The 25,227-nt window shown below is 38.4% G+C and overlaps 3 protein-coding genes across 6 annotated transcripts; all 3 read left to right on the plus strand.

Moving 5' to 3' along the window:
* Positions 1–2,385: 2,385 nt before the first annotated feature.
* On the plus strand, positions 2,386–8,529 carry il6r (interleukin 6 receptor). 2 transcript variants are annotated; one of them, XM_007556131.2, is made up of 10 exons: positions 2,386–2,657; positions 3,554–4,189; positions 5,167–5,290; positions 5,704–5,894; positions 5,989–6,152; positions 6,258–6,399; positions 7,446–7,471; positions 7,588–7,648; positions 7,912–8,026; positions 8,151–8,529. In XM_007556131.2, exons 1-10 carry the CDS (start codon positions 2,576–2,578, stop codon positions 8,398–8,400), a joined length of 1,791 nt encoding a protein of 596 aa, XP_007556193.1. In that variant the 5' UTR covers positions 2,386–2,575; the 3' UTR covers positions 8,401–8,529. The 2 variants fall into 2 exon arrangements, with proteins under 2 accessions (XP_007556193.1, XP_007556192.1); XM_007556130.2 differs by having other exon boundaries at positions 2,387–2,657; positions 7,443–7,471.
* A 1,186-nt stretch (positions 8,530–9,715) lies between these two features.
* riiad1 (regulatory subunit of type II PKA R-subunit domain containing 1) lies at positions 9,716–11,594 on the plus strand. The gene is made up of 4 exons (XM_007556132.2): positions 9,716–9,895; positions 9,994–10,070; positions 10,722–10,768; positions 11,163–11,594. The coding sequence occupies exons 1-4, from the start codon at positions 9,809–9,811 to the stop codon at positions 11,225–11,227; spliced, it is 276 nt and encodes a 91-aa protein (XP_007556194.1). The 5' UTR covers positions 9,716–9,808; the 3' UTR covers positions 11,228–11,594.
* A 1,839-nt stretch (positions 11,595–13,433) lies between these two features.
* otoa (otoancorin) lies at positions 13,434–24,655 on the plus strand. Of its 3 annotated transcripts, none has more exons than XM_016673462.1 (30): positions 13,442–13,618; positions 14,050–14,086; positions 14,612–14,683; positions 14,796–14,866; positions 15,275–15,296; positions 15,539–15,587; positions 15,756–15,894; positions 16,556–16,609; positions 16,713–16,906; positions 16,991–17,124; positions 17,865–17,983; positions 18,087–18,211; positions 18,622–18,727; positions 18,827–19,042; positions 19,189–19,359; positions 19,437–19,577; positions 19,934–19,983; positions 20,195–20,315; positions 20,438–20,556; positions 20,639–20,780; positions 20,913–21,106; positions 21,186–21,276; positions 21,457–21,583; positions 21,812–22,011; positions 22,312–22,461; positions 22,545–22,687; positions 22,903–23,039; positions 23,121–23,218; positions 23,734–23,893; positions 24,100–24,655. In XM_016673462.1, exons 3-30 carry the CDS (start codon positions 14,626–14,628, stop codon positions 24,180–24,182), a joined length of 3,414 nt encoding a protein of 1,137 aa, XP_016528948.1. In that variant the 5' UTR covers positions 13,442–13,618; positions 14,050–14,086; positions 14,612–14,625; the 3' UTR covers positions 24,183–24,655. The 3 variants fall into 3 exon arrangements, with proteins under 3 accessions (XP_007556200.1, XP_016528948.1, XP_007556199.1); XM_007556137.2 differs by having other exon boundaries at positions 13,443–13,618; positions 16,556–16,618; XM_007556138.2 differs by lacking the exons at positions 22,903–23,039; positions 23,121–23,218; positions 23,734–23,893; positions 24,100–24,655 and adding an exon at positions 22,869–22,897 and having other exon boundaries at positions 13,434–13,618; positions 16,556–16,618; positions 22,545–22,749.
* The last annotated feature ends 572 nt before the right edge of the window (positions 24,656–25,227 follow it).

Consider the following 25,227-nt stretch of genomic DNA (forward strand, 5'->3'; position numbering starts at 1 on the left):
ATAGTTCTCAGTGAGAACGCAACTTAATTTAACCACAAGTCTGTCGCAACATTTTTGTTTTTGTTTTGTTTTTGTTTTTCATCTGCTGTGTTAATATTCTGTTTCTATTTTTTGCATCATATTGATGTGTTTTTAAAGGCCTGGTTGAGTCGCACCTTAAATGAAGCATTTAGTGCTTTGATTTTAACGTTAGGCCTTGGTTTTGACAAAAGCCGTTTTTTTGTTTTTTTTCTATTAGTTTCTTGTGCCTCTTAAATAAAAACAAATAAAAAGGCAAACCCATGACTGTTTACTTTAGATCAGATCTGGGCAGAGTGCAAAGAACAGCTGAAGTTGTTTTACAAATTCCTATTTTTTGTTGTAAACATACACTCCTGTGAAGTTTTCTTGTTTTTACTTGTAAATAAAAACTGAAAATATCACATTTCTGGGTCGTCTTTCCTTCGTAATCCTGAATTACTGGCTTTTTTTTTTTTGCCTCCCTTTCAAATGGCCAACATGAGATTTTTTTTGCGAGCGCTGACCCCTGACCTTTCTGAGCTTAGTTCATTTCGAAGCAGATTACAAAGAGGAACTGCAGTGAATTGCAGAAGTACTATTTCTGCTTGAATTATGCCACATTTTGTCACATTAGAAACATTTTTCATTACATTGTATTGGGATTTTACGTGATTGGCCGCACAACGTAATGTCTTATTGTAAAGTAAAGAAAAACGCTAACTTTGAAAAAAATATTTAAGAAATTTGAAAAGAATGACTTGTTCAGTCCATTTGCTGTAAGTGTTCAGGACCTCTAAGTTAATAGTTTATAAACCACAAACTTGTAACTGCTGCTGCAAGCCTGTTGAGGTATTACTAAAATCTTTTCTTTGCCAATTTGCTCTGTCTCAGATAAGATGGAGAACGTCTTTGCTCACCAATATGCAAGTCTCGTCACAGATTCTGATTTGTTTAGGTCTTGACTTTGACTAGACCATTTTAACACATAAATATGCTTTGATCAGCACCACTGACATATAGTTCTGACTGTATGTTCAGGGTCGTTGCTCTGTTGAAGCCCCAGTATCAATTTTTTGTCAGCCTCTAGCAGGTTTTCCACCAGGAATTAGCTTCATCTGTCTTCATATCAAATCTGACAAGCTTAGCCCTGTTGAAGAAAAAGCATCCCCACATCATGATGCAGCCACCAACTTTTTTCACTGATATGTTCAGTGTGTTGTGCAGTGCAGTTTGTCACCCACAAAAAGTGTTTTGCATATGACACAAAAAGCTACGTTTTGGTCTCATGTCCCCAGACGACTTTCTTCTCCACGTCTGCTGTGTTTCCCTCATGTTTTGCGAAGTTGTACCTCCTGTGGCTTTTTTCTACATGCAGGCCAGATTTGTGGACTGCAGACCTAGCAGTTGTCCTGTCAGATTCTTCCACCTGAATTATGGGTCTTTTCAGTTCTCCCAAAGTTACCATAAATCTGTTTGCTGGTCTAATTAATGTTCTCCTTGTCTGACCTGACTCTCATGAGTTGGTTAGTTTTCTAGTTGTCCCACAGTCCATGTTTATATTTGGACTTAATGCTCAGTGAGATATTCAAAGCTTTCTAACCTAATTCTGCTTCAAACTTCAACACATAAGGCTGGACCGGTTTGCTGTATTTCTTAGTTTTCATGATTAGTGATAACTAATGTTTTCAAACAAACCTCTTAGGTTTTCACAGAACATTTGTTTTTATATTATAATATTTTTAAAAATTATTACAAATTACCAGAACAGAACACAACAACATGCGGCGGTAATGAGACAAAATGTGAGCAAGTTTAAGGATGAAAATACTTTTACAAATTACTGTAAATTTACCTTTTCTTTATGATATACAAGATCCGTTCAAAACTTTGTCTTGGTTGTGCAAAACTTTCCAAAACAAATCAATAGCACACATTGTTTGCTTTCTTTTATTATCTTTGGGTAACCAGACTTTTACTATGCAAATGTAATTTGAGACAAAACAGACAACACAAGGGTTCATTATCTGTAATGTTCAAAATAAAAATAAATTCTAAATAATTCTACATTAAGCCACAAAGACAGATGTCTGATGCTTATTAGAGGATTTTAAATTAGAAATTCTTTTGTCAAACTTCAGAAGACATTAAATTTTTTTAAAACTATATGAAAGACGCACACTCATTATGTGATTTTGGTGTCCAAGTTATAATATCAGTCAGAAAAGTACTTAAAATAAATGTCAAAACTGCACAGAAGTACTGTACTAAACTGACATTACAGTTGTAGACCTAAATTCAGTGTTCAAGGGGGGTTTTATTTTGACGCTGAGGAGGATTTCCTCTGTGTAACGGCACTGAACAGGGGGAAGAGCACTGGGATTTCACAATAACGAGTCTTACGGACAACGCGCTGCTGCGGCCACATGAACTCTGCTTTGATAATCCTGCCTGTACTGGAATACAGTCAGTTTCTTTTCAGACTTCATGAAGTTAAACGGTACTTGGTGTTCTGCAGCCGCAGTGCAGCTGTCAGTGATGGTCTGAGGACTTGTCGACGGGGGGACCAACTCCAAAGATGGGTGTTCTGCTACTTTTGTCGTGCTTTTTGTACGTCCTGCCAGTGTGGAGCATTTTTGATGGCATTTGTCCTAGAAAAGGTGAGTCATCAGTTAATAATATAAATGTGTTTTTGAATTTTTAATGTTTAGTCATGACTTTGTTTCATTGTTGAGATTTCAAAAAAATCTCCTTTGCAACAGTTGGGTTTAATTTCACATTTAGTTTCAAGTTTTTTTCTTGTAGAAAAAAAAAGTAACAAATCAATATTTTACCTATATTTTCTCTACATTCTGAACAGTTTAACTGGTGTTTTGTCTTCTCTTATTGTCTTTTTTTCATCATTTCAGCAGGATAGCGGTTAATCGCGCTGTTCTGTTCAGATTACTGAATTCACTCTAATAAACTTTTATTAAACTTTTACAATTCTTCGATATTTTTTTTACATTTTTTGAACTTAGATTCTTTCATATCGTTGGACAAAAAGTAACTAAAATAAGTTTGAGAAAAAAGCAACTTATCAAATGTAATAAAGTAACTTATTTTGATTAATGGTGACCAACTATGGTGATATATTTAAATTGGATCACTTGTTCTTTAATCCAGTGGTAGAGAGAGATATTTGTTCAGATAAATCAAAGCGTCAATAAGATTTGAGGAACTTTTCATGCACATAAAGTGTGATTATCAGAGAAGAAAAAGTTCAGGACAGAAGAGCGACTGTGTAGGCGAGAGAGAGAGACAGATTAAAAGAGGAAGTTTTGAAGGAGTTGGTAATTTTTGTTATGCAACGCTGCATCCTATCTGTTCTGTGCCTACTGATCTGGGACCAGTGATCATGCCCTAAGAACATTTAAAGACAGTCGAGGCCCTGATTAAACCCACAAAGACAGCCAGCCTCGCTTGTATCTTTGCAACAAATGTTTGTTTTTGTTTTTTTTGTGTGTGTGTGTGTGTGTGTGTGTGTGTGTGTGTGTGTGTGTGTGTGTGTGTACAGACCCTCCTCCTGGTGCGGTGGTTGTGTCTCCAGGAAGCAGGCTGGAACTAACCTGCAGCGGCCATGTGAAGGTGAATGGAGTGAAAGTCACCTTAACTAGAAATGTCTCAAGTGAAAACAAGAAAGGATCTTCGTCGGCGAGAACTCCCACCACGGAGCAAGCTGGAAGGAACAGGGCTTTCACAAAAAGAAGTGATAAATCTTCTACAGTAAGCGGGAGACTAGCCATTCCCACCACGGCGACCGGAATCAGCACTCTGCTAGGAGAAAACCGAAGCGGCGGATATTCAGACGTGGAACACGCCACTTCTCCACAAGTGGTCCAGCCAACCCCTCCCAGCAAAACCACAGCGGGGGGGACGTCAGACTGGGAGGATGAAGAGATGAAACTCGAGGCTGAATATAAAGACAAGGAGTCAGAGGGAGGCGGCAGAGCAACCAGAGAGGTTAAAATGAGGCCTCAGTGGAAGTGGAACAAACAGCTGATGGAGAGAGCAGACAGAGACTGGGGAGGACTTGCATTTCTGAGTGACGGGAGCGGTCTGTCTCTGAGCTCAGTGCGACTGACAGACGCTGGGAAATACACGTGTCACCACGGGGGAGAAGAAACTCTTGCTGTTAAGGTGATTGTTGCAGGTGAGTTACGGCGCAATGCCTACATAGACACTCAACTGCAGTGTGTGCAGAATTTGATCGGTTTCATTAAAAGGACTGATCAGTCCAATTTATGTATTGAAAAATCAACACGTGGGCGGAGGTATCCTTCCACATCACTGAGGTTTCTTACCAAATATTTCATGCAAGGAATTCTTGTATAAATCAGTCAAATCAGTTTCATGTTTTTCAGGAGTATGTTCCTCACTAATCATTTTAAGGTCAGCTCTCTAATCCTCAATTAGGTAAATCAACCAAAGCCAACATGATGCAAGCATGAAAAGCAAACTTTGTACCTAGAAAGAAATGCAAATTTAGAGCAATAACCAAGCTAATTAAATGTTTAACATCATGAAGGTTTCTTGACTTTAAGTTTATAGACAGGGTTTACAATCTGATTTTTGAATTAAGCTGTTATTTAGGGATGGAAAGGGACGGATGAAGTCAAAGTGAGCCACAGCAAAACTGACAAGAGTCCATCTTAGTCTTTCCTCAAAGTGTGGAATAAAGACTATACTGACCTTCAAACAAAAACAAGAGAAAAATAAAAAATTACACAAATTACACAACCAGTTTGATCAAACTCCCAATTAGATGAGCAGAAAGTCATCAAGCAGACTTTATTGTGTCTCTTTTCAACTGGATTCTTTAAACTCGGTTGACATGTTTACACAACACAAACTCACTCTTTGATTCACTACTTTACATAATCTCAATACCATCAGTGACTGTATTGTGACACACTGTGCCAGCGCACGAATACTGATGCATTATGAACTGCGGCAGAGAAAGGTTTTGGTCATGGGTTCTGGTCTGCTGGCTGTGGGACGGTGATGGGTCTTGAGGGGTCGTCATGGTGACGTGGGTCTGCTGGGTGTCGTCTTGCCAAAATACTTCTCTGAAAAAAATCTCCTGCTGCCCCAAACACATGACTGATTGAATGTTTTTCTATATCCTAGATCCTCCTGAGACTCCAGCTATCTTTTGCTACAAGAAGTCGCCCAGGAGTAAAATTCGCTGTGAATCGAGGCCTCAGAAACCAGTAATCAAGCAACCTAACTGCTACCTTTTTCTGAGCAAGACGTAAGGCACTTAGGTTTTAAATTCACCTAAGCCTGATTTATTTTTATTTTTGTTGTTGTTGTTGTTGTTGTTGTTGTTGTTGTTGTTGCAACACAACAATCCAACCCTAACCCCGTAACCCTAATTTAGATTGACTGAAACCTTTGTGCTACATAGTGATACATCTGAAGTTCCTACAACAAACCTGATGTTTTTAGAATAAAAAAAAAAAAATAAAATAGTTCTGAATAAAAACAAAATTTGACCCATAGTACATTTATTGGTTTAATAATAATACAGGACTGAAGTAAGCTACCTCATGCATAATTAACTGAATCTTTGAACTTTTTTCCTGCAGAGCTTCTGTTTGTAAGTTTATCTTTTACTTTGTTACATCTTACTGGAAAACTTGATTTTCTTTTTTTCCTTTCCAGTTACAATCATGGAAAAATAGAGCATTTCCAACGAAAGCGGTGCTCATACTCATCTCAGCACTCCCGCTGTTGGTGTGCTCTGGAGCACAATGAGGATGAGCGGAGGAAGAACCATCAGGCTTTCCTGTGTGTCACAAACATCTTGGGCAGCGCCACCAGTCCCCTGATCAATTTCACACCTCTGGATATTTGTAAGCGAGTCTGTTATTACACGACTGTTTTGATGAAAGTAGGCTTTTAAAAAAAAATAATAATAATAATTTTAACCCTTTCCTGCGACTGAAGTGACGCCAGACCCCCCATCTAATGTGATGGCTCACCCGGTGGAGAGACGAGAGAGGATGATAAAGGTGACCTGGAACTTACCAATAACCTGGCATGAGAATGATAACTTTTATGACATAATCTTTGAGATCAGATACAGACCTTCAACTTCTTCAAATGAACAGGTATGTTTGACGAGTTAATGTTTCAGTCATGGGATCCAAACCGATGAACCTGCGATGTTTCCGTTCATTGATTTCTTGTTCTATGGTCTGTACGTGTTCATGCAGGAAAATACAGTTAAAGAACACTGGTACCTGATTACTGACGCTCTGCCTGGTGTCGAGTACCTGATTCAACTCAGAACTAAAGACGAGTACGACGGTAATTGGAGCGAGTGGAGTTCACCGGTCTCTGCCAGAACTTGGACAGGTAGATTAAAAACACACACACGCGAGAAGAGTAACAAGTTAGATTATCTCATGAGGTTTGTACATTTCGAAAGCCGTAATATCCGTGTGAATTCCCAGATTCAGAGCCTTGCTGTTCCTCAAAAGAAGATTTTGCTTTTGCAGTGGTAGTTAAAACACAACCAAGACAATAAACAATAAAGGACAATAACCAGAAAGAAGCAATACATGTTAAAAGAAGTAACTGATGGCAACAGCACCTTAGTGGTAGAGCTCCACGACTAATCATAACACCTTTAGCTCAAACGTCATTTTGATTTTTCCAAGACATTAGATCTGTGAAAGTCAACTCCCTTTTACCTCTTCCTGTTGGCCTTCCTGTTTGAGTAAGTGTACCAATTGTGCACATTTTGTCCTGAGCTTGTTAATCATACAATATGGACACAAGTGATTTGAAGAGCACATTGTTTCCAGGTTATTAAAAGAAAGTGAAATCTCTTCCAACTTCCTGTTTGTGCTGAGGTTCGATATTGTCCAGCTTATCTCATGCCCTGTGACTTCACCATGAATCAAAAATAAGTGAACATGTATGAGAAGGTGCCTTGGTCAAATGAAACCAAAAAGAAAAAAATAGCAAAAAATGTGACCCCTGTATAATTTTTTCTTGTAATTCAAATTTATATGCTAGTCTATGTCGGTCTATTGCATACACTTCCAATAAAATACACAGAGGTTTGCGGTTGTGAAATGAGAATGCGTGGAACAATTCAAGTAACTTTTGCAAACACTGTAATTTCTTTACTTTTTAAAGAAATTCACATACTGATTTTTATAGCTTCAAATATTTAATCTCAAATTCCTAAAATTTAGCAATAAATGTAAGTGGAATATTTTGTTTTATGCATGTCTCCTGGATGCTTTTTGTATTACTCTTTGATACCATGTACATTAGCTTTATTTTACTTACATTTGACAAATTTTACTGTCTTTACTTTTACAAAATATCACTTTTAATATGTTTTATTAAATGATTTTCTTCCTTTCTGTGGCTTTCAACTAATAAAGAAGAAAGGAGTGATCTGACAACCACAATGGTAGGAATTTTAGCTTTCAGTTGGAAAGTATAAACTTATTCACTTTTAATTGCTCCATCTTAACATATTCTTTTGTCCTGTTTTTCTTTCTTTGTTCATTTATTTGTCATCATCAGATCGACTTGCCCTTCACTGAAGACTATGGTTCTGGTTTTCCTGATGATAGCTACCCTGATGGTTAGTTTGCTGGCAGTGCATTTTTTCAGTACACATGTCTAAGAGAAAAGCACAAGAAGTGGGAGAAAACACCCTGAAACTGACCTATAGTCCACTGGGTTTTAACAGGAAACCATGGCATCACAATAACTCAGCCTCAACAGCTAAACAAGCCACAAGAGACATGGTTCTGTTGAAATAACACCTTTTTTTTATATATATAACACCTAGTCATTCTTGTAACCATAACAATTTCTTGTGGTTTTCTTCTCTTTTTGCTGCAGGTACAACAAATGAGTTATGTGCCAACTCAGTTTTATGCAACGTACACTATAATGTTATTTGGATCTCTGCCGTTTTTGCCATCATGTGTGTCCTTTTGGCTGTCTACATCTTCAGGTTGAGCAGTTTGATTTTTCATTTAAATAAAAAATGTTTGCATTGCAGCAAATAGATTTATGTGTTAGCTGATAGATTTACCTGGCTTTTTCATTTGAACAACTGGTTTTCTTTTGCTTTTCAGACACAAAGACAGATTTATGTCCAAACTCCATAGTCTAAGTAGCACCACCCACAGTGAGGACTTGTCTCCACCTCGTCCTTCCATCCCTTCGTCCTCAGAGGAAGAAGCCCTGGTGTCAGACTCTGGACCGCAGCTCTATAAACAAAGCGACACACAAGTAGACGGGGAAAATGAGAAAGGACGAACTGAGATGGACAGATTAGAAGCCACAAATTTCAACAACAAAAGTTACTTCTTCCTGCAGATGTAGTTCTGAACGAACCAGTTTTAGAAAATCAGCGAAAAGGGACTGAGCTGAAGGATAAACACCCAGAGAAAATTTGTACAGATTGTAAACTCATTTCTTTATATTCGTGCCATGCTTAAACTTGTGCTAAAATGTTTCTTTTTTTTATGTGGTTATGTTTCTTTCTCTTTTGTCTATTGGAGCCATGTTAAAATTTTGAAATTACCTGCAGAGGTGACTTCATCATAATAAATATTTAGTTATTTTATGTTACTGAAAAGTTTAAGTTGATATTGATGTTGGATTTCTGTACTAAAGTACACTTTCTAGAGCTTTCTTCCACTGTCATGAACTAAAAAAATTTTCATTAGTCAACATTAAGCAATTTAAATTCATTTTACTTTTTGACTAGTCAAATGACTTTCAGTCAAATGACACTGAAAGTCAAATGACTTTCACTCTAAGTTATGAGCTATTATTTCATATTGAGTTATGGCTTGTTTACGAGAAAATTACTGATTAATATGTCATTTTTTTGCTTTTGCTACCTAATCAACCTATCTCATAGTGATTGATTGATTGTTAATAATAAACAGTGGTGGAACATGATTAAAAAAATAATATTAAAGGCTTTAATTAATTAAAGGCTTTGTAATTAACTAATGGTATTTTTATCCGACAATGATTAGTTTTTAAATTCACATAAATTTTAGTCGTTGACTAATCAATAACTAACTTGCATGATTTGTATTGTGATGGTGTACATTTATTTCTATCTTTACTTCAAAATGTCGCACTCCAAGTAGAGGAGCCCCATTAGTGCTTTTCTAAATCATGAATAAATTTAAGCAGTAGTAGTTGTATACTAGAAAATTTATGAAGAAATTGCACTGCTAATGTTTGTGCTAATGTTAATGCACTGCCTTCCGATTTTTACGTTTGGAAAGTAGAAATCAAATGTTTACTTAATGGCACTCCATCCTGCTGGCTCCAGGTTAGGGATAGGGTTAGGGTTAGTTAATTAATTAGATAGTGTCTAATTATTTAATAACAGAGTCACATTTATGAGAACAAAATCTAATTATTATGATATAATAATAGGACCTAAATATGTTATTTATTTAGATGCATGTTTTGTTGTTCAAATAAATTATAGCATACGAGAATTATGAACTAGCAATTTATAAATTATGTAATGCATATTTGTTATCACACTGCTTCCATAGTCTTAAATTAACATTAAATTAAATTTATATTTACTGTAACGTTAAACTTTTTAACCTGACTCAACTGCGCCCCCTCGTGGACAAGCAGTTAGACTCGTACGCTTCTATGGCAACGTCTTCATGGAAACAAACTGTGGTGACCGTTTGGTTTTCAGTTTTTCGGAGCAACAGAGGATATCGCCATTTAGATTTAGATTTACAAAGCCATGGGAGAAGTTGTGGAAGATGCTCAGAAGAATCTCAACGTTTCTATTTTAACTATCGAACAACAAGAGAAACTGCGACAGTTTAAGGTAACTCTCCGCGGAGGAAGAGAAAAACTAGGCAAAAAAAATATGTTGCTTACATTGTTTTTGGATTTATTCCGAATCTGCGGTTTGTTTTGCTTCAGATTCAAACAAGAATCAACAACGAAACGTATTTGAGAGCCCATCCAGAAGTGGATGAAATCATTGGTGACTTTCTAAGGTTGGTTTATTTTTCCCTATTTTACCAGAAAGTCATCATTAAAGTTTCAAACGCTCTCAATTTATCAGCGTTTACGGCTCAAAAAAAATCCCATAAATGATCCTGATACAGAGATAAACAGAGGTTTGGAAAACTCAAAGAAGTACAGAAATGTTTTATTTGTTTGCCTCAGGTAAACAAATATCAGCTGTGACCAATATTTAGGTCTATTGGGGTTTCGAAGAAATCTTCAAAAGTATATGTGGAATATAAAAATATTGTTTTTCAGTATATACCACATCTTGGTAAATATTGGGGAAAATAAATTAAAAATTGTGATAATTTATCAAAAGTTCAACGTTCTTGTAGGATATGGGATGTGACTAATTGTTTACAAGTTAGTCAACATACAGTTGAATCCAGACATTTACATACACTTAAAAATACATATTTATCTAACTGTGAAATCAATAAAAGTTTGTGTTTAGTAATCTGTGACTATTGCTTTATTTGCTACGAATGTTTTCAGTTGTTGTTTATTTTATCTCAGTACTTTTGGACCTTTATTTGATCATCTTACAGAATGTAGTAATATGACAATATCTTAGCTTATATGATCACATTAAATGAAACATTAAATTGACCTTGTTTCGTTTCTCTTTCATTTAACAGACATTTGCTGGTTAAAAAGCCGTCTGACATTCGCGAGTTTGCTGCAGGTGAGTCATAAACATAGACACACTTTTGGGATTATTGCTCCAACCTCTCATAGTTACATTTTAATCCTAGTACTGACAGTCACCTTAATCTCAGTTAAATCCTGTATTAAAATAATTGACACCGAGAGAGAGTCAAGTGTTCCGTCATATTGGTTGTTAATGTTGCATTTTATTTCCTTAGATTACTTTGCTTAGTTGCTTTTGACACAAACTACAACTTTTGCAAGTAATATAAAATGTAGTTTATTCATGAAGACAACTGGTGTCACGTGGAACAGTTCAAGAGACAAAATGTTGGACAGATAGCAGAATATGGACTGATATAATAAAGACAGCTACAAAGCAAGATCAAAATTGGTGGAGATTTATTTGTAATGCTGATCCTCTTTTTCAGATCACTTCTCCTCCCTAAGCGATCCTTCTGACTCGGTATCGAAAGAAAACAGTGAAACGGACTGAAAGATCTGACAACATCCTCCTCGTACCTTTCTTGAGTCAGAGATCGGATGTGGATGGGTTCTAAATTTACATCCGTGTTGATCCGTTATGCTTGTATTCATATTACTCATTGTAATATTCCTAGAAATGCCTCAGACGATTAAACTAATGTGTGATTGTGAAAGAGGAGGCAGTCCTGCGAAGGTTACGCAATGCTCTTTGACATTTTGACCAATTTATTTTGACAGGATTGTTCACAGACTCACTGTTGTCTCATGTTCAACTAATTGACCTTATTTTAACATGACTTTGTAACAGTTGGTCTGCTGCCTTTACTTTGCATCTTAACTTAAAACACAAATAAACTCGTCAGTTTTCTGCTGTTCTGTGTCCGTGACTCATTCTCAACAGGTTTTGTGAATTATCTTTGAAAATTTTGTAACTGAAACAGCTTTATAGATTAAATTATGTCAACTGTACACAGCAAATTTGGAAGTGTTCCATCAACTCCTACAGAATTAAATTCAACACTTTGAAAGTGTCTATATTGGTCCACTCTGGTTGGTGTAGAAGTTACACTTTTGAACGTGTTATTTGTGATAGAGTTGAATCAACACTCACAGTAGTTAAAATCAAATACACTTCAGTGTTAATCTACCCAACTAGTATATATTGTCAAAAGTTAACACTATGCACATGTTAGAGCAGGGGTGCCCAAGTCCAGTCCTCAAGAGCTACCATCCAGCAACTTTCAGATGCATCCCTGCTTCAACACACCTGAATCAAATGAATGGCTCGTTATCAGGCCTCTGTAGAGCTGATCCCAGTCTGTTGGAGTAAGGATACTTCTAAAACTTGAAGGATGGTAGTTCTCGAGGACTGGACTTGGGCACCCCTGGTGTAGAGTATATATTAACATAGAAATCTGAGTTTTGAAATACCACTGGCAGGGTGTGCTGTGGTGGTGCAGCGGTTAAGCACAGCCCACATATGAAGGCTCTAGTTTTCAATGTGGCTGTCGTGGGTTCGCTTCCCCTTCTCTCATTACCCCAGAAACCACTGGCCATCAATAATCTCCAAATTCATTTTAAGACATTAGATGCTACAAAAACACCAGCACCATTTGCAAAATATAATTTACTTTTATTTCAAAACAACAGCACTGACAGCAATATACAACAAAGGTCACACATTCATGGTACTTTGCACTGAAGGTGAAGTGTGCTTTGAAAGTTCATTGGAAGCGGCCATGGATGGTCTTGTGATCACTGATGGTGAAGTGTCTTTGGTGCTGCTCTTGTTTTCGCCAACATGAAGGAGGAAAACTTGCAGCCTGGAAGGAAAAACAGGAAATATAGCAGACACATTAGGATAATAAAATATTTTAAAAAGTAGTGTGAGCAAAACTAATCAGACTCACCTCTGTGTGTGTCACTGTCATATTCATTCAAATTACTCTGCCCACCTGGTTTACAAGATAAAGCATAAAAAAGTCAGAAATAATTACTAAAGAAATTAATCAGCTTATAGAAAAATTTTGGACAGCATTAAAGGTCGTGCCAACCTGTCTGAAGAAATGTGTTGGAGTCATTATAACAGGCTTCAGTCACCAACATGATACACTGACAAAGAAAAAAACATTTGGGCAGTTTTTAGATGTGCCACAGGCACAAAACACCAGAGTCAAATGGCTCAATTGCCTCCTCATTGTGTATATATGTTCTCCAGTATCCTGCTAATCACCTAATTATTGTATTCAGGTGTGGTGCAGCAGCGGCACATCTAAATGTTGCAGGATAGTGGTCCTCCAGGACTGGAGTTTGACACCTGTGGCATAGATCAAGCCAATGGTCCAGCACAGCCACTCCCCCATTTTGCAGTCTACAGCGAAAAATTTAAAGAAAACAACCTCCGCAGCTAAATAGGGCTAATTCAAATTAGCATTAATTAGCATTCAAATTAATGCTAATTCCAGATTTTCCTGACAGTTTCGATGTTTGGTTAAGACAATAATTGTTAGGGAAATTGTTAGGGAAACTAACACTCACTAACACTCATGTTGTTGAATTAACACTGTATTTTTAACTTTCCACACTTGCACTGGAAATCTGACACTTCCGAATTTGCTGTGTAGCTAAGAGTGAGTCAATAAAATTGTCATTTCAGACAACTGTTTCGTTTTCTTCTGATTTGGGGGGGATGGGAGGGCAGTGGGTTATCGCTCTCTGTCCCCCCACCCCACCCCACCTTTCCTCCAACGTGAATAACACAATGCCACACACCTGCTTTGAATAAGGATGGACAGGTAGACACCCATCCGGCTCATACGAGATGAGAGATTAGAGGAAGAGCACACACATTCTCACTTTGCCTATTTTTCAAAAGATCCACACAGAAGAGGGACGATATTTGGTAAGTAATGGCTAAATTAAAATAAAATGAATGAGTTCAGCAGAGTGTTTTTTTTCTGTTTTTCATTATGTTTTACAAAGAAATGTGAAGAAAACTAATCTGTATGTCATAGCTAATTTATGCAGCAATAATGTCTATTTTTTTATTTAATAAATTTGCAAAGAAGCCAACCTGTCCAATAAGTCATTTACTTACTTGTCTACATATTACTTCATCTGATTTTGTTTTTCAAAAGAGCCACAATAAAGACAAAACATGAATCACCACCAGGCACTAATCTTTAATTAAAAACCCAAGAAATCCTTTACTATCTTTAGTTTTTGTAAAAATCCACTGCAGCTGGATTGAAATTTGCAAGCGATCCAGTGTCTGCACATGTACATTTAAATCCGTAGATTTATGGTGATGACATCCATTTGTTTCCTTTTCAGGAGAACATACGCAGTACTTGGACTCTGCAGTAAACAGGTACTCATTGTCTTTGTTGTTCGTCTGTACAGTTTCCTGAGGTCATACATTTAAATAGGAAGTCAAATCACTGCAATGCAAATAAAAGGCAGGATGCAAATTTCTTGGACAGTGATCCTGGCCTCGTCAAAACTCAAACATGTTTAGACGAGAGGATTAGGGGAAAAAAAGAGAGAGAGAGAAGGTGACAAAATGCCATTGTGAGTTAACAAGTCTGTTTTTCGCTCCGTGTTATCCTCAATTGTGCCAAAGTCTCCCTGAGGGTGAGTAACAAAGACGGTTACCAGGGAGGTATGATTTCAAAACCTCAGAGGAGGAAGTTTATCGGTAAACTTCAGGCGTCTCACTTGGAGACAGGTTCCATAGCAACCATGAACCTTTCAGAAAACCTTGGCATGCTGCTTTACGTCATTGAAGAAATGTAATGCAAGCAGAAATGTAACTGAAGGATTATTTATATTATTTTGGCAGATTAATTTCTTCATATATCTGAATGTTAATACTCTTGAAATGTTTCTCAAACAGAAACATTTTCCCAGATGTGTCCAAATACAGCAGCGCATTTATTTGCGCTCATTATGGTCTGCACCGCCTTTGGTTAGTAACAAACCATCATCATCACATCAAACCAGTTTGATATCTTTTAGGAACACTACTTTGTAATAGTTTGCTCTCACAAGTTATTATAATATGCTATATTGGTTCACAGCTTCTGTGTGTCCAGCTGGGCCTCCAGATGTTATGTCTGCCGATAACACGGTCTTCATCGCTAAGAAACTGGTAAGAAAATTCTTGAGTAAAGAGGTTTTCGTGTGAATTTTAGCTTAGCTGAGATGATTTGATCTCATTCTTGGTCATCATTGATCTGACCTTTGCTGGATTGTAAAGTCTTAAAACCTGAACCTGAGTTAAAAACATTATCCAATGTTAGACTTTTATTATTAAAATACATTTTTAAGACCTTCCATAAGTGGATATGAGAATTTTTTTAAGAATCTATTTTTAAATATATGTTTCTCTTTATTAATAATGTTAAATATACACTTCTGTCTTCATTATTATCAATGTATGAAATCATGTCAAAGGTTTGAGTTCAGTCATTTTTAGTGTCAACATTTAAGATCAAATGCCTTACTGAAAATACCCAATCAACTTTTCTTTTCTTTTTTTTTTTTTTCATTTTATTAGATGATGAAATGCTACAACCAGGGTAAGAAAACGCTTGTATTTCTTATTAACTACATTTATTTTACTGTTATTGGTATTTAAAACTACAATAACAACTATTGAAATGGATAAAAATATGCCTCAAACCATCCAAATGAGGCTGCATTAGTGAGAAGCAAGGTGCATAATGTGGTGGTGTTTGATGACAGTCAATATTTGCACAGCAGGTGAACCACTGCTTTTATGTTTTGATTGTGCAGCTCATAAATGTGTTTGCTGTTACAGGATGCCCTCTGCCTAAGATGACTCTGTTGAGAAATATCTTCAACAGCAGGTAATTGTATGCCTATATTTTATACCTTATTTTACTTCAAATTGAATTAAAAACTTTTAAAGTTTCAAATGTATGTTTTTTTTTTTGTTTTTTTTTTACATATTTAAACTTTTACTGCTCTCTTGTTTTGTTTTTTTCTCTTCATTTTCATTCTTGTTTTTTTTTTAGTAACCTGTCAGAAGGAGGTAGAGCTGCTGATCAGTCCAACAACTTCCTGTCCCCCTTTCTTTATATCCTGAACATGGTCACTGGAGCCACAAACAAAAACTCACAGAGTCCAACCCTGATGGACGCTGCAGAGACCAAGGTATGAATACATTCACCAATATTAACACACAACCTCTTTGTTTTTGTTTTGTTTGTTTGTTTGTTTGTTTGTTTGTTTGTTTTCCAAAAATAAATAAATAAACATAAAGTGTTCAAACTAGAAGTTTACATAGACTATTAACATGATTTATTCATGTCTGAAAATTAATCTGGCTTGACACTTCCTGTTTAAGGTTGTTTGGGATTTCAATTATAAAGATCTGATAAAAATGCTTTTAAACTTGCCCTGACTTGCTTATTTATCTACATAAAAAGCTTTTCACAATAGTTTGCTGGATTTTTAGTGTTTTTCTCCTGATAGAACTGGAGTAGAGATTCTTATAAGGCCATGACTTTAATCATCTGGGCTCTCCCAAATTGCTGAAGCCATGGTATTTGTGGTGTATGTAAAATTCTAATTTTAAGAAAAGTATTTTTTTTAATCAGTCATTATTCAGGTATAAACAAAACAATTACTCTGTTAATCCTTACTGACCTACGAAAGGCAATATTTAGTCTAATTTAATGCTACACAGTGTAAAAAAAGTGATGTTTTTAATACAGTGTATGTAGACTTCTGGTTTACATATTCATTCAAATAACTGAATTATTTTCTTCTGTTAGAGGTTAAAAGTTTGTCCTTTCTTTTGTTAAAAATCAAGATGTGGAATTGCAGCAACCTTCCAGCTGTTATAAGGATGATGAAGAACTCCTCAGTCAATACAGTAAAACCAAACACTATCATATATATTTGAATAATGTCTGCTTTGTTGCAGTCTGACCTTCTTGTTTGTTTGTTTGTTTGTCTTGTTCCCACAGGACCCGTCCTGCTGCTACATGAATGCTTTTGTGGCCCCTCTGTCCTGGGCCACTTTGACAGCACAGAGTGAAAACTACTTTGACTCCAGTGACTATAACACTTTGCTGCGGGCCGCCAAACCTGTGCTGCAAGACATACCCTCAGCCAGAACGACGCTCCCCTCCAGAGTGGGCTCGCACAACCTGGTGAATATGTGAGTATGGTTTAATACTTCATCTTGCCATGTTCTTCATGTGCATTGTTTCTTACCTGAAAATAAGATATCCATTTCCTCCAGGATGAACATGCTGCAGGAGGTGTACTCGTCTATGACCGAGGCGCAAAGAGCGGAGGTGTTCAACTGGGCCAAAGACCAAATCCTACAGAACAACTTTAGCTGCACAATGAGGCCAACTGCTGGTCCAAAATCAAGTAAGAACTTTGGAATTTGATCAGAAATTGAATTCTGGGATAAATTCTTGTTTTGAAATCAAACTGTTTTACATCATGTCATAACCTTTCTGTCAACATCTTTCTTTCTGTAACGTTCACTGATTTACATGGAGGAACTTGCTTTTTCTAAAACAACGCCCAATTTTTAATGGTAATAGAGGAAATGTTCACTTTGAAATGAAGAAACTAAATTCCTTCTAAAATTGATAATGCTCCATGTTAAATATTCCCCTAAAATATCCTAGAGCAGAAAATAACCAGAAATTTAGATATAAAAATAAACAAAAAAACAGGAACAAACTGTTACAAACAATTTAGAAAAATATTTAATCAAAATCATTTTTGAATAAAATGTGAAGGTGGAAAGTTTTACAGGTGTACATGTTAAAAAGAAGAGCACTGGGTGTGACACTTGTTTCATCTTTCTGGCCAACGCATTTGCAAGTTTCAGCATGCATGCGTATATGCAGATGTGTTTGTGTTGGCAAAAGTGCGTTCTTAGGGACTTTCAGTAAAGAAATGCATGCAAATCTTAGAGGATGTCCTGTTTTCCCTGTTTCCTTCATTGACTATGAAACAAGATGGAAAGACGTAACTTAAAGCCAACTGGAAAAGTGCAACGTAAACACCAAGCTCCTGATGTGTGAAATCTCTGTTGGTGTGTTTACTGTGCATTGACAATAAACATCCATTGTGTAAACCGTCCTTCTTTTTTGCAGCGACTGTGAAACCCTGCAAACCAACTCTGGAGTGGCTGGACTCTGAGACCCTGACCATGCTGGGACCTTACCTCTCCAGCTTGAAGCCGGACGATGTAGATTCATTCCCTAAAGGAACTGTAAGTGGCAAACGATGCTAAATCACTTCTAAAAGTGGGATTACCAACTATCAGTTCTTACAAAACCTGCCTCTACTTTATTTAAATTTATTATCTCTCCCAGCTGTGTGGATATTATCTCTCAGGCCAGTTTAAGTCTAACATGACCACCAACGTGAAACCCAGCCTGGGCAGGAAGTTCCTTCAGAGGATTCAAGGGTGCTCCAGTGTCCCAGAGCTCATCGATAAGTGTGTATTGTCTATTCATTTCTGGGATTGAAATTTTAATTCATTGAAATGACTGATTTTTTTGTCGCTATTCTTTTTTTTTTTTAAGAAAAAAAAAATATTTTTGATATTGCCAGGGTGAATCTTTTTGTCAGCTTGCCGTCTTTCTTTTTAAAACCTTTCACCACTTGAGTTTTTCACGTTCAAGGAAGGTGCAAACTTCCTTGACATAAAACATGGTTTTATGTCATAGACCAACACAAAATTGTGTATAATCATAAAGGTGAAAGAAAAGACAGATCAGAAAAAAAAACCTCCTGAACACATTTAAACTGAGTAATTTTAGATGAAAAAGTAATAATCTGACATACATTTGACATGATTTTAAACTCAACTGATTTGAAGACAGTGGTGCTTATGACTCTTCCCAGGCTTGGCCCTCTTGCTTGTTATTACGATGTTACAAACTTGACTTCTGACAGCAGCAAGAAGCTTCTTCCTCAGCTCGACGTCTGCGACGGTCCCACAGTCTTTAAGGTACCTTTCAGTTTCCCACACTTATCTAAACTGCTGCGCTTCTGTTCATTTACCGAAGAAGACGAAGATATAAATGTTGTTCTTGTCCTCTGACCAAAGCTGAAGAAGAGCCTTGTGGACAGCTTGATGTCCAGTCTCAGAAACGGTCAAGATCTGCGTGACCTTGGCAGGAGTGTTACTTTGCTGTCACCTAAACAACTGTCTGAAATCGCTTCAAAAAATCTCACAGATGTTCTTCAAACCGTGGGAAACGGTGTGAAATGGTCCAGGAGCCAGATCCGCGTTCTGGTCGAGAAGCAGCTGGGGGGGAAGAAGGTGAGCCTTTTAAGACGAAGTCTGTTCTTTTCTGTAAATCGTAAATGGACTGAACTTGTATAGCGCTTTTCCAGTCATTTTGACCACTCAAAGCGCTTTTTGTCTATAACCCATCTCAATGTACTTCTCTCTGTTATCCCTGTTAGTGCGGAGGGTTGTCAGGCCAACAGTTGATGAAGCTTCAGTCGGTCGTTGCCGGTTTGCCGAGCTGCGCGGTGAGAAATGTGAAACCGCAGGACGTCCTGAACAACACGGAAACCTTGAAGACCATCTCGGAGCAGATGAGGAAGGGGCAGCTGAAGGCCATGCTGCAGGGGGTGAGAGAGAAGGAAAACAGCGAGGCGGTGTTTATACACTCAACCAGCTATTTGATAAATGCTTTTCTTTCTTGTAGCTGAGTGAGAAAGTTAATCCCTCAGAGCTGCTGCAGAAGTTGGCTGGCACTTTGCTTCGCAGCGTTTCTCTGAAGTACCTAGAAAAAGCAAACATCACCTTCTTAGACCAGCTGGAAAATAAAACCTGGAGTCTGCCACAGGTAAAGTGCATACACCTGGAGTTTCAATGGAGACTGTAAAAGTGCGTAACATGTTATCAAGTGTGGAGAAGTAGGAAATAGAGAAAAGAGATAGGAAACGTATTTGGATTCGTTCCCCATCACACTGACTGTTCCATCCATCCATCTTTTAAATATTTGACAAGTTTGTCTGGAAAACATATAGAATTTGTTCATCTAAAATTTCTCGCTACTCTACTTATCATACTATTGTTCTGTTACCAGCTGTGCCATACTACCTCCGTTTATGATTATTTACTACCAGTAAAAAAAATTCTAAACGACACTTTTGTGTTGACAACTTGTATTGTTTTTTGTTTTTTTTCTTGATGTCCTAGGCTGCCTATTTGGCAAAGAAAATGCATGGCCTAAGGAAGCTGCAGTACAGGTAAAGTGTACAGTTATAATAGCCAGAGAACTTATTAGTTGTATTCCAATTTAAAAATAACCCTATCTTGTGTTTAACGCCACAAAACGTCTGACTTCTGATTTTCCTGCATATCATGTTAAGCATTCTGTGAAGTGTTTTAATTAGGTGTGCTTTTATGCTACAGTATTTACCTTTAGTACTGTTTACACATGTTTTGTTTCTGTGGTAGGAGGCTGAATTCAGTCCTCCAGGGCATAACCTGCAAGATGATTGATGAAGTTAATGGCAGCTATGCACAGGACATGGCTGAATCCATGACAGAGACGCCACAGTGGCTTTCCAAAGTCCAGGTAAACTGTTTTATTATTATTATTATTATTATTATTATTATTATTATTATTAACTGAAACATGCATAAATATACCTAATAACTAATGGTAGTGTACTTACTGTGTGTTTTTTTTTTCTTTAGGCACAATGTGCTGCACAAAAGCTTTTCCAGACTTTGGAAAACAAAACGACACATTATTTCAAGAATATCACCGCGCAGGAGCTGGAGAGCATTCCCACTACGCTGCTACTTCACCTGCCGTGAGCAGACAACAGCACAGTTATTTTTTTAGTCAATATAAAACCTTTTGTTTCCTTATTTTCTCTGTTTTATTCATCCCAGGCCTTCAAAGGTGAGGGATCTACCTGACTCTGTGTGCCGGGTCTTCCTCGACAAGATGGGAACAGCCAACCTGACCTCCCTGCCTCCTCATGCCCCGTCACGCCTTGCACTTGCCGAAAGAGCTCTGCTTTGCCTGCCCAGTGTATGCACGCGCACACACACACACACACACACACACAAATGTGTGCCAAAAAATAAATAAGCTCAATTTGAAACGTTCGTCAGTATTTTTACTGTAGGAGTCACTCGGTGACATCTTCCTGTGGATTTTCAGGGAACAAATATCTCCGGATTAACCAGATCGGACGTTTCGAGGCTCGGTCCGCTCCTGTGTGAGCTGAGACCCTCCACGCTGCTCCTCATGGCCCCTGAAGTGATGAAGTTCAGCCTCCAGGCCGTGGCTTCCTGCGAACACATTCCTCAGCCTCACAGGGCGGATCTGGTCACACTGGTCAACCAGGTGTTTGGGTAGGTCCGGCTCTCAGTGGATGCTGGGAGCTGCTTCAGAGGAAGCAGGGTCTGATGTAGGATCATTTGCCGCCTGCAGGAGCCCTTCTAATTGGTCAGCTGAAACCATGGAGACGCTGGGTCCCCTTGTTCTGTTGGATGATAACCTCACCTCCGCTTTGCCAAATAACGTATGCATCTGCTGTTTTCCTAACATCCTCACGCTCCTGTGATATTATTTGTGGAAGGTGTTATATAAATAAAGCTTACTTACTAACCCTCTCTAGTCCTCTTTGCTTCAGTGTTAACATTTTGGCACTTAAAAGTAACGTGAGCTATTTTTTTGTTTTCACTTCTCTGTGCGTATTTAGCCGTGGATGAAGGATGTTCTTGTCTTCCTGAAGCCGCAGCTTACCCAGGTTTCAGATGCTTTTAAAAAGAAGATCTTTGACCTCCTCACCACCGCCACGTCAAGCACAGCACGTAAAAGGCGAGCAGGTAATAAACTAACATTACCCACAAGAACCTCTGCACCCTTCAAACCCTTCCCATTTCACTGACTCAGGAAGGTCAAGCGAACGCTTTGAAAAGGTTTTTAGTAAATCTTATATTTGAAAGTCTATTTTGGATTCCTGGTTCTGACATAATCTTCAATCACCCACTCGTACATGGACATAAATCAGTAATAAGGTCAATGATTTTTACTTATTTTTTTACTTTTCTCAGTTAATAGTGATATATTCAGCAGTGGCACAGAACCTACAGAAGCAGTTATTGAAGAACTGGGAGAGGACAATGTGTTTTGGACACCAGCGCAGCTGGATCTGATGTCCAACAGCACATTCCTGGCTGCTGTGGACACACTGGGATCTGTCACTGGTTACAGCTCAGACCAGCTGAAAGTGCTCTATAGAAAGGCTGTTGAGGTAAAGTTATCTAAACGGTCTCAGTCGTGTTCGTTTGAGAATTTGTGACTTAATTTTAAGTTTCATGTTGTTATTTTCTTATTTATTGTACATGCATTGAAATACGGAAAATTAGACATTTTCACTAGTTGTAATATTTAATCTTCTCTACCAGAAATTATATAAGTAGCACGACATTTTATTTAAAATGAAGAACTCAAATACAGAATCACATTTTAAGGCTTGATCTACTTGCAATAAGAAAGTATTGTTCGCTCACTGCGTTCAAATAAAAAATATAATTGTGTTCATGTGCTGCAGGTGTTTGGCCCGGTGTCAAATATGACTGAGGGTGACGTCGTTCAGCTGGGGTGCATAACTCAGAGCTTCTCCAACTCTGAGCTGGAAAAGCTTCCCTTGTCTCTGGACAGTCTGAGCGAAATCAATGCCTGCGGCTGGAAAGATTCACAAGTGAAGTATAGAAACTGATCTCCACTCGGCCGCGACTACGCGACACCACCACACTAACCACAACGCGGCGTGTGTCTCGACAGCTGGCGTCGGTGTGGAAGGGCGTCGCTGAACATAACAACCTGACGGCGCCGCTGCTGGGATCCACAGAGATGGTCCAGCTGGGCCGGTTCATCTGTGGCCTGAACGCCAGCGAGATCAGCCAGCTCAGCGCGGGCGCCTTCAGGTCGGAAAACAAAGCTCCTTGTACTTCCACCTCACTATTACGCACAGCTTTTGTGTTGATCTGTAAGATTCTGTTGTTTCATTTTGTTTTCAGTTCATTTGTTTGTTTGTTTTTTATTGATGCCTGCTTTTCCGTGTGCGAAGTGAAACATTGCGAGGCTCACTTGTTCTTGTTGTCTGAGGTCCATGGTCTTAACTGGCGTATTTTCGACGCAGCGACGCGGTGGGCGCCATGGACGGTCTTCAGTGTCCTGTTGAGGCTTTACGGCAGCTGAAAACCGTTGCCGTGTCTGCATTTGGACTCCCCCGCAACTGGACTGAGGCTGAGGTTTCTCACCTGGACTCTATCATTGGTAGGATTTATTTATCTACCTGCTAACCACTCAAAAGCCGAAGCAGTTTAATTCTTACTCATCGGTTTGTGTCCCCGTCAGCCGGTTTGAATGGATCTGAAATGGCCTCGCTCAGCCCTTCCGTCTTCCCATTCATCAGCAAGAGCTGCATCCCCCAGATTCCTCCTGAAAACTTGGCTGTAAGTAACTTCAACTGATCGGCTCTGTGATTGTGCTTTTCCAATACCAGCTGAGAGCCGAGACCAGCGACACGTCGAGCTGTGGAAGGGGTTTTGGTGTAAATGTGTTAAAACCACCATAAAGATAAGCGCGCTTTTTGATGTGTTTTCTGTCATAGATTGGTAGAACTTTAAAACTAAAGTGAACTAGACAAGTCGTCGCTCATAAGTTCAAAATCTGGACAATCCAGAAACATAACGCCAGTTCGGTAAGTCAGAATCACTTGAGCTTTTTTGTCTCAGATTATTTATATCTAATAATTTTACAACCGCACATCATTTACCATGGAAAAATAACAGGGATTTTTTTTTAAATCTTTTGTCGTTTAAATTGGAAACTATTTTAGGCTCAGACTCAGAGTTTGATATTGTCATCCTGCTGTTTCCGTGCTCTATATTTTCAGGTCCTCTGAGATGAACTTTAAATTGGTACAATCTGAGCAGACGTTAATTGAGCCTTACTGGTTTCCCTTCAGGCGCTCTCTGTGGCTCAACTGGAGGCTCTCGGTCCTGACAACGCCGCCATGGTGACCAGTGAGCAGCAAGCAAAGCTCACAGCTGAACAACTGAGCGTCCTTGAAAAGGCGGCCATTGGTGGCCAGGAGGAACAGCGGGAGGTCCAGACTGCAGAGTCAAGTAAATAAATAAATAAAAAAAAATTAGAATCGGATAGTTAATCCTGAAATGTTTCTGCTGAAGTTAAGGTACATCATCCAAATCCTGATTAATCTACACTAGTTTGAGTAACAGGCTCAAAATGAGACTCGATTGATTCAGAATCATTGGTTTGAGTGGTAAAGGTTGTCTGAGATATTTCAACCACATTTCATACTTCTGTCCAGGAGCTGCTGCGCTGAGGCTGGAAGGACTCTCCACCTTCATGAAGCCTGCTCTGTTTCTCTTTATTGGATTCTTTCTGCTGTAAAAATGGATTCATCTCATCCTCCCGCAAAATTAGCTGGATCCTCCACAGGGGTTATCCTTGTTAAGCACTTTCATCACAACATATTTATTTGATTTAGTCTTGATTGTATTTAAGCCTTAGATTATTTAAACTGTAACTGGGGGGCTGTGGGTAAAGAGTCATTTATAAAACAACCTTGTAAACTGTTTAAGGGTTATGGCTAAACTTCAAATATTTCAGCATGTTTTACTAGAATGGATCTAGAAGTTATCTCCACCTTCATGAAGCCGTTTCTGTCTCTTCTTATTGGATTCCTGCTATAAGTGATCACATCCCACAGAAACACCAGCCCATGTTTTTGGGGATTTATCCTCACAAAGCACTTTTCTGTACTGTGTGATTCTTCCAGATTGGACCTGATTTTAACTAAGATTTATATCTTTTAGACTCCATGATTGTAAGCGTGTGGCTAGAGTAAGTGAGTTTTATTTGATGACTATTTGATGGGGGGGAAGAGGAGGAGGAGAGCTGTTCTGTTTTTGAAACTGGGGGGTGGGGGGATGCGCGACGACACATTCGCGCTTTTAGATAGATTTTTACCCAGAATGCAAATGGAAAAAACCGTTAGTGAAACGGTGACTGGGACTGACTAGTATATATGCCATTGAGGGAAAGTTAGTTTCACATCTACTCAAGAGCCCCCCTGGTGGTTGAAGAAAAATCCACATATAAACCAGAAAATACAATATATGAAAAAAAAAAAAAACACTGAATACTCTGGTATGAGGAGGCAGGCCGGATCCGGCATTGTTCAGGGGGCCAGACCAAATGACGTGGCGGGCCGGATCCGGCCCGCGGGCCGTAGTTTGGGGACCCCTGCTCCAAACTAACCGACTGAGTTGAGTAAAGCTGTTGGATGCAGGTAATGTTAGCTAAAAGATGACTAGCTAATATCAATACTTAAGCTTTCAGCTACTTACATTTAGTTTGCCCCCAAAAATGTCCCTCCCCGTCACACGCGTCGTTTCAACCAGACAGCCATTTGTAATCCATGGGGGGGGGGGCG

Source organism: Poecilia formosa, unplaced genomic scaffold, assembly GCF_000485575.1.
Source record: "Poecilia formosa unplaced genomic scaffold, Poecilia_formosa-5.1.2 Scaffold77, whole genome shotgun sequence".
In the NCBI taxonomy this organism is placed as follows: domain Eukaryota; kingdom Metazoa; phylum Chordata; class Actinopteri; order Cyprinodontiformes; family Poeciliidae; genus Poecilia; species Poecilia formosa.